This window comes from Enhydra lutris, unplaced genomic scaffold (genome assembly GCF_002288905.1).
Source record: "Enhydra lutris kenyoni isolate GAN:26980312 unplaced genomic scaffold, ASM228890v2 scaffoldscaffold69, whole genome shotgun sequence".
Lineage (NCBI taxonomy): Eukaryota > Metazoa > Chordata > Mammalia > Carnivora > Mustelidae > Enhydra > Enhydra lutris.
Window position 1 is genome coordinate 9315253 of NW_019154153.1, and position 13839 is coordinate 9329091.

The following is a 13839-nucleotide window of genomic DNA, read 5'->3' on the forward strand; positions in this document are numbered from 1 at the left end:
CTTTCTGTCAAATAAATAAATAAATCTTAAAAATAAAATAAAAATAAAAAATGTTTGTTGAATAAATAAATTAGTCTTCATAACAATGTGGGTGAGCCTCACCCAATCTGGTGAGGGCCTGAATACAAAATACAAGGGCTGAATAAGAGAATTCGCTCTTCTGCCCTATGTGTCTTCCAGGTGAGACACAATCATCCTGAGGCTCTGTTTCTGCAAATAAAGGCAAGGTTGAGGAAAAAATATAGAGAAGGGTATGAATGTCCTCAAAGCCTTTCCTCCCCTTCTGGATGGCACTCTGATGCCACCATCCTCTCTCCTCTGCTCAGAAGTCTGGCCTTTATGCCTGACGCACACCTCTACTCAAAGGATCTGATAAAACACGGTTCACTCTTAGTTATAAATGATCACAAGGCGTTTCTTTTGGCTCCTTCTGGGTGTTTGTGTTTTAACCTTCTGATAGAATGTTTGGAATAACCAAGAGGCCTCTGGGAGAACTATCTTTGGGTAAGGAAAGCCACACATAAGGCTGCTGCTCACCACTAAGGTTGACTGTAATTTTAAAAAAAGCGCTCAGTGCTTATCAGCTATACCGGTGTAAGGAAGCTAATGTACTTTCAGATGTTTTTGACTCTGAAGGAGAATCAAGAGATTAAAAAAAAAAAAAAAAAAAGGAAGGTAATTTAATAGCATCCTCAGTTGCTTAAGGCTACATATTTTGTATCTGTTGATTTAGCAATCATTACTACATCATCTGCTGTACAAACTTCTATGCATAATGTAACTCTGATGATCATCTGTCCATGACCCATCAATGTTTGCACAAGAAACCTCAACAGCATTCCCCCAAATCCTGGTCCCCTGTTCAAATACTCCTCATCTTTTCTTCCCGAATATAAGCTGAATATGTATAATGAATAGATATCATTTCAACAAGACAGAATTTGTATATCTGAATTTAAAGGGCAAGAGAGACCAAACACCATTATCTTTTATAGTGAACTGTGTATACATGTGTGTATGTGTATAATGAAGGTCTTTCCCAAAGGAACAGGACCTCTGACCTTGGATGAACATGCTCTCTGGTTAAGATCTTTCTTTTTCCAAATGTAGGGAGTCCAATGTGGAGCTTGAACTCAAGACCCCAAGCTCAAGAGGTTGGCCAATATCAAGAGTCAGATGCTCAGCTCACTGAGCCACCCAGGTGCCTCAAGATAAATTTTTTTTCCAAGGGTTTAAAGTGATCTACAGACTACCTAAGCAGAACCTCATTGCTCACCTCTACCATCCCTTAGTTTCTTTCTTTCTTTCTTTCTTTCTTTTTTTTTTTTTTTAAGATTTTATTTATTTGGGGCGCCTGGGTGGCTCAGTGGGTTAAGCCGCTGCCTTCGGCTCAGGTCATGATCCCAGGTCCTGGGTTCGAGCCCCGCATCGGGCTTTCTGCCCAGCGGGGAGCCTGCTTCCTCCTCTCTCTCTGCCTGCCTCTCTGCTTACTTGTGATTTCTCTCTGTCAAATAAATAAATAAAATCTTAAAAAAAAAAAAAAAGATTTTATTTATTTATTTGACAGAGAGAGAGATCACAAGTAGGCAGAGAGGCAGGCAGAGAGAGAGAGGAGGAAGCAGGCTTCCGGCTGAGCAAAGAGCCTGATGTGGGGCTTGATCCCAGGACCCTGGGATTATAACCTGAGACGAAGGCAGAGACTTTAATCCACTGAGCCACCCAGGCACCCCATACCCCTTAGTTTCTTAACTGATTCTGAGAGGTTAAATGACTCTGACAGGGTCATTCAAACTCCAGTGGCCTTTTCTAGAACCTGGCTCTTTTAGTCTTTCAGGCTGAGAAAAAATGATGAGAGTTTTGAGATGTCAGCTTACTTGATACATCTTTGTAGAGTCTGATAAATGTCTAAGTCCATTTGATAGGCTGAATAGAGGAGAAATTTCACTATGCACATCCCTCTCTGAGATAAAATCTTCACACAGCATTTTACTAATTTTCCTCATACTCAATAATCAAGTTTACTCTGCCATTGTTGCTTTGACTAGTACTACTAGCTTCAGACCATAATCAACATGCTCTTGTCTATGATGTCATGACAATCAGCAGACCTATTTTTTTTAAAGATTTTATTTATTTCTTTGAGAGAGAGAGAGAGCATGAGAGGAGAGAGGTCAGAGGGAGAAGCAAATTCCCCACCGAGCAGAGAGCCCGATGTGGGACTTGATCCTAGGACTCCAGGATCATGACCTGAGCCAAAGGCAGTTGCTTAACCAGCTGAGCCACCCAGGCACCCATTTTTTTTTTTTAAACATTTTATTTATTTATTTGAAAGAGAGAGAGAGCGAGCATGAGAGGGGAGAGGTCAGAGGGAGAAAGATCTATTTTTTAAAGTATTAGAGATTGATTTTTATTTCTAGGCAAAACAATGTCCAAGCAAAAGGATCCACAAGGGAAATGTCACAAAGCTCTCATCTTAGAATAGTTCAGTGGAAGAAGATATAGAATTTCTTCTTTGGATGCCTCAGAGGCATGATGTTCACTTAACTTTTAAATTCTAAATCCAAAAATGGTTGCCAACTTAGGGTATCAGAAATGAACAAATCACACAAAAACTATGAGCTAATAAATGGCCTTTATCATCAAAAACTCAATTTCATTAGCAGGGCATTTGGGTGGCAGTTGGTTAAGCAACTGACTCCTGGTTTTGGCTCAGGTCATATCTCAGGGTCGTGAGATTTAACCCCATGTGGGGCTTTGCACTCAGTGAGGCATTTGCTTACGACTTTCTCTCCCTTTGCCCCCCCGCCCACTCCCATGCATTCTCTTTAAAATAAATACATTTTTTAAAGTATCATATGGTTTCACTTATTTGTGGAGCATAACAAATAACATGGAGGACATAGGGAGATGGAGAGGAGAAGGGAATTGAGGGAAATTGGAAGGGGAGGTGAACCATGAGAGAATATGGACTCTGAAAAACAATCTGAGGGTTTTGAAGGGGTGGGGGGGGGAGGTTGGGGGAGCCAGGAGGTGGGTATTAAGGAGGGCACGTATTGCATGGAGCACTGGGTGTGGTGCAAAAACAATGAATTCTGTTACGCTTAAAAGAAATAAAAAAAAAAATATATATATATATATAAGAAAAAAATACAAATTTATCACACATGTACGAAAAACTGGAAAGTGAATTTCATAAGAATATCACTCATTTTATAAATAAAAAGCTTAAAACTACAGTGTCTTTTAATTAGCAAGTATCAATGGAGCATTAAAAACAATTTACAAAACTGCATTTTACACACATGGCTTTTTAAGAACAAATGGGATTTGTAAATCTAGAAACATATGTTAATAATGTTTCAGGTTTAATTTGCCTATAAATAAGAATTCAAATAATCTTATACAATAAAAATGCAAATATCTATAGCTATACAAATTAATATTATTCATTTCTCATTATGCTGTTCTCTATTTTAAAATAAAAACTCATCAAATTCCTCCAGAAGGAATTTGTGTTTAATAATATGATCATTAAGTGTAAAAAAATTTACATGGACATATGACTAATTCCAACCTGCAACCTTACTGTTTTTTTTTTTAAATAAAATAGCTTTAATTTATTTAATTTCTTATGATTATATACAGTAACATGAATAAAATTTAAATTTAAAAAAAGCAGATTATTGCCAAGGAGAAAAATATATACCTGCCCAAATGTAATTTTAATATATTAGGTCATTAACCAAACAATTTAACTAAAATGGGAAAAAATTAATTAAAGTAACAGAATAAAGCAACTCTAAGTTACTCAAATTCCGGAATGGCTAATTTAAGAATGGTAACAATTTAAGACAAAATACTCTGGAATTAAATATATGTACATATCACCTATAATTCAACCAGTTAAAAACATGTCTTACTGGGACATTTATACTCTAGTTTCTTAAACGTGTGCTAATTGCACATACATATTTACTTGAATACAGTCTCCCCAAATTGAGAGGATATGGCAAAATGTAGTAGTGTGCATCTATCCACCTGGTTCCACATTTCAACCAGAGAAGCATCCATCACATCCTAGTTTAGAATAAATTTTAATAAGAGCAATGTTTCTGCAAACCAAAACTCTAAACCAAGGATTCTTGCAAAAGAAGAAAGATTATGTGCTTACCGTATAGAGTTCATTAAGGACCTTCATCAAATCCTCATGAAGTTGGAATGCAATCTCTTTGCTCTATAATAAAGAAGAAATTAAGAATATTTTAAAAAGTAAAAGTAATGGAAACTTGTTTCTAAATTATATCTTAAAAAGTCTAGTGACTGAAAATAGAAGAATGTATATAATACAATGGAAGGCCAGCATATCTTTAATATAATAAACATCTTTAACCAAGCTGCCTTCTTCTTTTTCTTTTTTAATCTTTTTTTTTTTTTTTTTTAAATAAGTAAGCTCTGTGCCCAACATGGGGCTTGAACTCAGGACCCTGAGATCAAGGGTCACATGCTCTACTGACTGAGCCAGTGAGGCCCCCCTACCCTCTTTCTTTCTAATTATAGTATAGTTAACACACAATGTTACATTAGTTTCAGGTGTACAACATAGTGATTCAACATCTCTGTAATTCATGCTATGTTCACCACAAGCACAGCTACCATCTGTCACCACACAATGCTATTATAGTATCACTGACTATATTTCCTATGCTGTATCTTTAATCTCCGTAACTTATTCATTTTATAACCGGAAGCCTGTATCTCCCACTCCCCTTCACCCATTTTGCCCATGCCCCTTCCTCCCTCCCATGGGGCAACCATCAGTTTGTTCTCTGTATTTATGGATCTGTTTCTGCTTTTTGTTTTTGCTTTTTAGATTCCAGATGTAAATGAAATCATGTGATATTTATCTTTCTTTGTCTCACTTATTTCACTTAGCATAATACTCTCTTGGTCCATCCATGTTATTGCAAATGGCAAGATCTGACTCTTTTTTATGGCTCAGTAATATTCCACTAGAGATATACACCCCCCCGCCCCAGCATCTTTATCCATTCATCTATCAATGGACACTGGGTTGCTTCCATATCTTGGCTACTGTAGATAATACTACAATAAACACAGGGTACATATGTCTTTCCAATGAGTGTTTTCATTTTCCTTGGGTAAATAACCTGTAGTGGAATTACTGGATCATATGATACTTGTATTTTTAATTTTTTAAAAGATTTTATTTTTTTTATTTTTTAAAAAGATTTTACTTATTTATTTTACAGAGAGAGATCACAAGTAGGCAGAGAGGCAGGCAGAGAGAGACGGAGAAGCAGGCTCCCTGCGGAGCAGAGAGCCCGATGTGGGGCTCGGTCCCAGGACCCTGAGATCATGACCTGAGCCGAAGGCAGAGGCTTAACCTACTGAGCCACCCAGACGCCCCAAAAGATTTTATTTTTAAGTAATCTCTACATCCTATGTGGGCTTGAACACATGACGCTGAGATCAAGAGTTGCATGTTCCAACAGCTGAGCCAGTCAGGTGTCCCTCTATTTTTATTATTTTGATTTCCGCAGTGGCTGCTCCAATTAATATTTCCAGCAACAGTGCACAAGGGTCTTCTTTCCTCCACATCCTTGCTAACAGTTATTTATCTTTTTGATTCTAGCTAAATGGTCCTTTCTAGATACTAGACGTATGCACAAATGTCACCAGAGGCTGGTGGCAAATAAGTAGAGTACAATGGCTTTTCCCACCACCCAAATCAGACTTTAACAAGAAGAAAAAGTAAGTAGGTTCTCAGAACACAATTTTACTTAGTTGCATTATTCATTAAAGAATCAGAAATAAGGGCACCTGGGTGGCTCAGTTGGTTGAGTGTCTGACCCTTGACTTCAGGTCAGGTCTTGATCTCATCATGAGTTCAAGCCCCATACTGGACTCCACACTGGGTGTGGAACATTCTTTAAAAAAAAAAAAAAAAGATGAATTTCAGCATCCCATCTTAGTATTGTCACAAAGAAATCTTGTGATTCCCAAAAAGCTAGGTTAGAAACCAAAACAGAAATTAATTCTCCCTTTCCAAAATAACTATTTGATTGACTATAATTTTAGTTTTAAGAAAGCACTTTCAAAACAGTGAGACAGTGAGGCCACTTATCATCCATATGCTTTTGCTTCTGTATTTATTAACTTCTTTTTTTTTAATGTTTTCATTTCAATCCTGGTCAGTTAGCATACAGTGTAATACCAGTTTCAGGTGTACAGTCTAGTGATTTGTCACTTTCCTACAACACCTGGTGCTCATCTGCATTTATTATTTTCATTAAGATGAAAAAGAGTTCTATGCTTCTGCTCAGTTGTTAAACAACCAGTATTCAAAACAGTCTTCCCTAGGCTAATTCTGTGAGTTTGATGTTTGAGTATTGGAATATTTTTTCCAGCAAATCTATAAGGTATTTTAAAGGAAATAATATATCCAAATTAATTTTTATTTTATTCCTGTTTTGAGTTCCTGATGTAGTCAGCTACAGAAAATGGAAAAAATGTAGTGTGGGCTTCAGCTACAATTTGAATCAAGAACAACATCCACTGGATCATTTATGTGTCTCCCACCGGATGTCCGCATGGGGGGTAAGGGCCATATCTCGGCCACCTCTGGGACTCTGGTGTCCTGCACAGTACTTAGGAACCAGGCCAGGACTAGGGGAAGGCAGGTGAGGCACCAGCGGTATGGCATGTAAGGCGGGATTCCCTCCCTGGCTAGTGGGTGCACGTGGGAAGCTTCCAATAAACGCTTGCTAAATAAACCCACACACCAGCTGAAATACTGTGTTTGTGTAATAGCTCAAGTAGTTACTACATCTGCTGAAGGCTGGCCGCTGGTGAGAGAGGAGAAAGGAAAGCCACACAGCCCACTCTTAAGAAAATGTAACGGGAGGGGTGCCTGGGTGGCACAGAAAGCTGGGTGTCTGACTCTTGCTTTTGGTTCAGGTCATGGTCTCGGGGTCATGGGATAGAGCCCCATGTTGGGCTCTGTGCTCAGCGTGGAGTCTGCTTGGGATTCTCTCTCCCTCTGCGCCTTTCACTCATCCTTCCTCTCTCTCGCAAATAAATAAATCTTTTTTTTTTTTTTTTAATTTGGCAGAGAGATCACAAGTAGGCAGAGTGGCAGGCATAGAGAGAGCAGGAAGCAGGCTCCCTGCAGAGCAGAGAGCCCAATGCGGGGCTCGATCCCAGGACCCTGCGATCATGACCTGAGCCGAAGGCAGAGGCTTTAGTCCACTGAGCCACCCAGGTGCCCCTCAAATAAATAAATCTTTAAAAAATGAAAATATTAGGGGCGCCTGGGTGGCTCAGTGGGTTAAGCCGCTGCCTTCGGCTCGGGTCATGATCTCAGAGTCCTGGGATCGAGCCCCGCATCGGGCTCTCTGCTCTCTAGGGGAGCCTGCTTCCTCCTCTCTCTCTGCCTGCCTCTCTGCCTGCTTGTGATCTCTCTGTCAAATAAATAAATAAAAATCTAAAAAAAAAAAAAATGAAAATATTAGGGCACCTGGGTGGCTCAGTGGTTAAGCCTCTGCCTTCAGCTCAGGTCATGATCTCAGGGTCCTGGGATCGAGTCCCACATCGGGCTCTCTGCTCTGCGGGGAGCCTGCTTCCTCCTCTCTCTCTCTCTCTGCTTGCCTCTCTGCCCACTTGTGATCTCTCTCTGTCAAATAAATAAAATCTTAAAAAAAAAATGAAAATATTAGGATCTAGAGGAAACACAGTCCATCTGCAAACCCAGGACAGTCACTGGGTCAGGCCTCCCTCAAAGAAGGCCAAATGTGACGAAGCATAAACTCCTGGAAGATAAAACAGTGTGGAAAGATGACAACAGGGTAGTACCTGAACTGAGAGGAATTCAAATTCATTAGCAGCACTTGTCGCAGGGTCTTCTTGACGCGATAAAGAGTACTGCTATTTATTTAGCAAGCTCCACTAGCTTCTAACATCCTTAAATTGGAGTTAGAGACTTTGTGTTTTGCTGTGTCCCTGATATGTGAAGAGGTAGGTGAGGAATCACTCAAGAGTGAAAGGAAAGTCACAAGTGAGCAAATGAAGCCAACTGAAACTCATTTTATTTTCCTTGAGTCTTGGTTACTCTGACCGTATACATTACATTGTAATCTCCTATGTCTTCAGTTTGGTGTTAATATCAAATTTCATGCAAGGATCTGGGTCACCAATTCAGAACTCTCTAATGGGATCAAAGGCCACTGAGTGACTCTGCTCAGCTGTTCACATTTCAGGTAGAAAGTCCAAAAATAAAGTATTTCTTGGCAAAGACTTAGGACAATAACAACAACAAAAAAATCCCTTAGGTCCGATTAGCCCTGAACGAGAATATTTAAAATCAGATTGAAGACTTGGGTTTGGGGTGATAAGAGTTCTGCCAGGCTGTCCTAGGTCAAATATCTTAGAACAAGCAAGAAGATTCTTTGTACATTTCACATTTATAAGATTTCAGGTAATGGGGTAGAAGAAATCTGGCTGGCATCACAAACTGCGATCTACCAAGCATACTCTTACATTTTCCTTTCACCTTTTCCCAGAGGCCCTGAAATATAAAAAAATCGCCTGAGAGGCAGTATTCATAACGCTTAAAAGCAAAGACTCTGGAGTCCCAACGCCTGGATCTTAGGTTTCAAAGATTTTGGATTCCTGTGGGCCTCAGTTTCCAGATCTGTAAACTGAATATAGTCATTGTACCTATCTCACAGGTTGATGAGAGCATACATGGCCTTTAGATTAATACCTGACACACAGTAAACATCCCATAAATCTTATAATTCTTTCCCAGACACTATTTGTAATGACAACTTCCTCGAGCAAAAAGGCCATGTCATATTTTTCTTTCTCTTGATCTGCAAGGACATTTGCTACATTGACTTTCATGTACAAAGTGGTTGGCAGATACTGGTTGATTTGATTTTGCTGTCCCTGCCCATTGCCCTGGCCATTAGGTCCCTCCAGGTGACACCCAATTTAGAAGGGCCCAAGTACTGTGTTCTAGCCCTCAGGCTTTATTTCCATCCACAGTCCTTTGCCACGCATGTACACAAAACTTACCTTTCTCTGTTCCATTTACATGGGGGTCACTAGTGGTACTCGATGAATTAATCAAACATATACCAGGAAATGGAAGTTTCCTCAAGCCAACATGAAAAGACATATACAAATCAAGAAAGAGGACTTAAGGATCCATGGGAATTTCAGATGTTCTGAAAAGTTGGTGGGGAGTTCCTTTCAGGTTGGTAAACCCCTGCCTAACCTCATGACACACCAGCAAAGTTGCTGCCCAGTTGCTTTAATTCACAGTCCAAATCCTCCATCATCTAGGAAGTAACTTCAAAATTAACTACTCTCTTCCCACCACAACTTCTTTAGTGTGCAAAGGTTGTTATAGAACTGTACTGCACTCTGAAGCACTCATTCATGTGACTAATGCCTGAAACATGAATTCACGGCACATCTTCACAAATACACAACCGGCTAGACACAATAAGAAGTCCCTGTCTGAGTGCTGGGCCATGGTGTCTGTGCTGTGAGCATGGAAACAGTGAAGGGATCACCTCATGTCAGCCCCACCTCAACTTTAAACATGTCTCCAGGGATGCCTGGGTGGCTCTGTTGTTAAGCGGCTGCCTTCAGCTCAGGTCATAATCCCAGGATCCTGGGATCGAGTCCTGCATCGGGCTTCCTGCTCAGCGGGGAGCCTGCTTCTCCCTCTTCCCCTGCCTGCCTCTCTGCCTAGTTTGCTCACGTGCTCCTCTCTGTTAAATAAATAAATAAAATCTTAAAAAAATATATAAACATGTCTCCAAATTCCTACACTAACAGTGAAAAACAATCCTGTCTTCAAAATGCTACTCTGGACCCCAAAAGAAATGATCTTAAACCAAAACATGCCTGCTGGGGCACACAGTTAGTACATGGCAATATTAGACTAATAAATGGAAACCTTCCAATTAGAAAATATCTGGATTACTGAAGCCCGTCAAAATTCAGTAGGTTAAATATCCCTCTGAATTCTATTTCATTAAAAATGAAAACAGGGGCACCTGGGTGGCTCAGAGCCCCCCGTGGAGCTCTCTGCACAGCAGGGAGCTGCTTCCCCATCTCTCTCTCTGCCTGCCTCTCTGCCCACTTGTGATCTCTCTCTCTCTCTCTGTCAAATAAATAAATAAATAAAATCTTTTTTTAAAAATTGAAAACAGTGAAGCAGATCCTTGATCCTTGTACAAGAACTGCTAAGTAAGAAAGATGATACCTCGGTATTAAGGAAAGCAATGTGTCCCCTTACAAGAGAAAATAATAACTATGAAATGATGCATGTTTGAAATCAGGTGTTTTCGATGTTATTGGAGACTGGCAGATTAAAATTACTTTTGCAGGGGCGTCTGGGTGGCTCAGTGGGTTAAAGCCTCTGCCTTCAGCTCAGGTCATGGTCCCAGGGTCCTGGAATTGAGCCCCGCATCGGGCTCTCTGCTTAGCAGGGAGCCTGCTTCCTCCTCTCTCTCTGCCTGCCTCTCTGCCTACTTGTGATCTTTGTCTGTCAAATAAATAAATAAAATCTTTGAAAAAAAATAAAATTACTTTTGCAAAGGGCAGGAGAGTCCCTTCAACTGCTTGGGTGTGGAGTTGGAAGTGGGAAGATTTAGGTTTCTTCTCCCATTAATATGAGCCTATGTTAAGTTCCAGTGATGGTAAAACTTCTAATACATTACAATAAAATCCGAGATTCTGATCCAAAGGGAAGGAAAATGGTTAGAGCTTCAATTCAGTTGCCATTTACTGTCTCCAGTTTGTACACTGAGAGTTGAATACCAAGCTTATTTCTAATTATTTATTATTTATTGTCGCTTTGATGTTTCGGACACCTCAGACATAAGTTTAAAATGAACAGTCCCAAGGTATTTACCTTTTCACATTATAAAAATGAATTAAATACCATGAAGAACTAGAAATAGAGAAGAGAGGGACACAACCACCACCATTATAGTTTGGTGTTTTTCCCTCAAGCTTTTCATCTAAACGTGGGTCTGCACTGTAATTGTTCTATCATAATGAAGTATCTTTTTCTACTCTGCTTTTTTCCCCAGTAACAATACATTTCTCCATGTACTTACATAATTTTCAGAACCATCATTATTGGATTCATATTAACTATTCAGTGAATGTATATTAACCATTCTTCTATTATGGTTACTGGTTTTTCCATTACTATTTTCCATTAATCATTCAATCATTTATTTACTTATTCATTCACTTTTACCAATCTGCCTTAAGCACTCTTAACTATTATCATAAATGCTGGCCCGAGGGCATATCTTGCATTTTATGTTGTATCCCTAAGATCAATTCCCAGACATGAGATTAGCAGGCTGGAAGTACTGACATTTCTAAGACCCCTGATACATATCAGAAGATCATTTTCTAAAAGGGTTCTAATGAATTTGTATTGCTTCCAGAACAACAGTGTCACTCAAGTCAGAATCTGGGGTTCATCCAAGATTCACTTCTCCCTAAAGGAGGAGTCACCAATCCTATCTATTCTGGCTGATCCATTCTTCTGCATACCATTAGAATAAAAAAAAAAAAAATCTAATTATGTCCTTTCTCTGAGTAAACCCTCCAAAGGCTTGCTCTAATTTTTCAGGATAGAGTTCAAAATTCTTAAATCACCCGTAACCTCCCCTGCCTACCTAGCCTACTTCACCTTCCACAAATCTTAAACGATATCCTTCAGCCTGGTCATAAAATGTCACCTCACCTGTCCTGATATCACATCTCTGTATTTTCCCCAGGCTGGCCCCCTCTACCAGGACTCTCCTTTCTTTTCTTCCCTGCTACAGTCTTGTCTGCTACTCCGAAAACCTTCTTGTAATTTCACCTCGCCTCCCAAAGAAAGAAATGACATCTTCCCCTCTCTGTGATTTTTTAAAAAAGATTTTATTTATTTATTTTAGAGAGAGAAAGGGAGAGCATGAGAGAAAATAAGCAGGGGGGAGGGACAGAAGGAGAGGGAGAAGCAGAGCAGGGAGCCCAATGAGGGCTTGATTTCAGGGCCTTGAGACCATGACCTGAGCTGAAGGCAGACACTTAATGACTGAGTCACCCAGGCACCCCGCCCCCCTTCTCTGTGATTTTATAATATGTTCATTTTTCACAATCCCTAGGCTGCATAATTTAGTGGTTAAGAGTTTATACTCTAAAATCGAACTGCCTATTTTCAAACCTGTTATAGTCTATGCCTAAGTTAAATAATTTTGTGAGACCTCAGTATTTTTCAAGGGCAAAATGGAGACACCAGTAGTTTCTACGTCAGAGTTTTATTGGGATGGTCCTTGTTGCTACTTAACACAAAATGTGGCATACGGTGAGTGTTAAGCTGATGCTACCCACTAATATTACACTTACCACATTTCTTTCTCTCCTCACAAACAAAGAGCGTTTCATTGAGAGCAGGCACTATGGCCCAGGGCCTGCCTGGGTAGTTGGCATACTATGGATTCTAGATACCCATTTCTTGAATGATTGGCCCAGACCTGAGTAAATAAAGCATGGCTTCTGCCTTCCACAGTTTAAAATCTCATGGAAAAGCCAGACATGCCAAAACAGCTTTTTATACAGAGCACTGTAATAAGCACTACGCTGTGTGGGCCCTGGCCAGGATCTCTAATCCTGGAGTCCTGCAGGCTTGCTACCTGAAACTCCCAGAAATAAGAGAGAGAAAGGCAGGGCGCCTGGGTGGCTCAGTTGGTTAAGCGACTGCCTTCAGCTCAGGTCATGATCCTGGAGTCCCGGGATCGAGTCCCGCATCAGGCTCCCAGCTCCACGGGGAGTCTGCTTCTCCCTCTGACCTTCTCGCTCATGCTCTCTCTCACTGTCTCTCTCTTCTCTCAAATAAATAAATAAAATGTTTAAAAAAAAAAAGAGAGAAAGGCAGAAGAAAGAGCATAATTAATAAAACCACATGTCAGTACACTGAGCAATCAATCAATGATCTACATGGTTGGATTAAATGACCAACTCAGAGGGTTTCTGGCTTCTCACAGAGGCATTTTTGAAGTAAATCCATTGTGATGACCAGAATCCCGACCTTATGCTGAGTCAGAGAGAGAATAAGAAGGAAAGAAGAAAACCAGATTAAATATTTAATGAGAAGATTTTAAATGACTTTGGTGTCTCACGCTCAGTGAGTTTTGGATGTAAATTTTGGTTAAAAGGGTCAGTCCATCCTTCCACAGTGTGTGTGCTTTTAAGTTTCCAAGGGTCCTGTTCATGTGTCTCTGTAATAATAGATTCTTCTAAATCATGCAAATTCAGAAGACAGAAGCAGCAGCGTCCTCCAAAATGCCTAATGGGGAAAGTTAGGATGGTCTTAATGGTCTGAACCAAGCTTCTGGATAACATTTAATAGTGTTTCTGTACTTTTCCCTTCTCTCCGTCAAGTGACATGGTTTTGTGTTTATTACAACGCACAACTAAGTATGAATGCATGGCATTAGCCTCACAATCTACTTCATTTCTGAGGAGAAAACCAAACAATATTCTCTTAGACAAACTCCATGCCATTAGAAAATGTAGGAAAATCAGAATCATAGATCATGGGAAACAGAACATCGTTCTGAAATAAGATAAAACTTAATTTTCAAGGATGTATCTGGAACATCTCCTAGAATATTTACTAATAAATTGCTAGGCAAATGTGGCATTTGGCATCTATGTGAAAAAGGTCTGCTGTTGCTTGTGTTTAGCCTGAAAGCCAACAATCTGAAAGACGCAAAATTATGTATACTGTCACTCGTA

At 39.9% G+C, this 13839-nt stretch overlaps 1 protein-coding gene across 2 annotated transcripts in view; it reads right to left on the reverse strand.

Moving 5' to 3' along the window:
* The window catches only part of LOC111159733 (SLIT-ROBO Rho GTPase activating protein 1), a 274927-nt gene that overhangs the window by 102887 nt on the left and 158201 nt on the right, over window positions 1-13839 (reverse strand). For both annotated transcript variants that reach the window (XM_022522308.1, XM_022522307.1), the window contains exon 4: window positions 4172-4234. In XM_022522308.1, the coding sequence (XP_022378016.1) occupies window positions 4172-4234 (63 nt within the window). The remainder of the gene's footprint in view (window positions 1-4171; window positions 4235-13839) is intronic.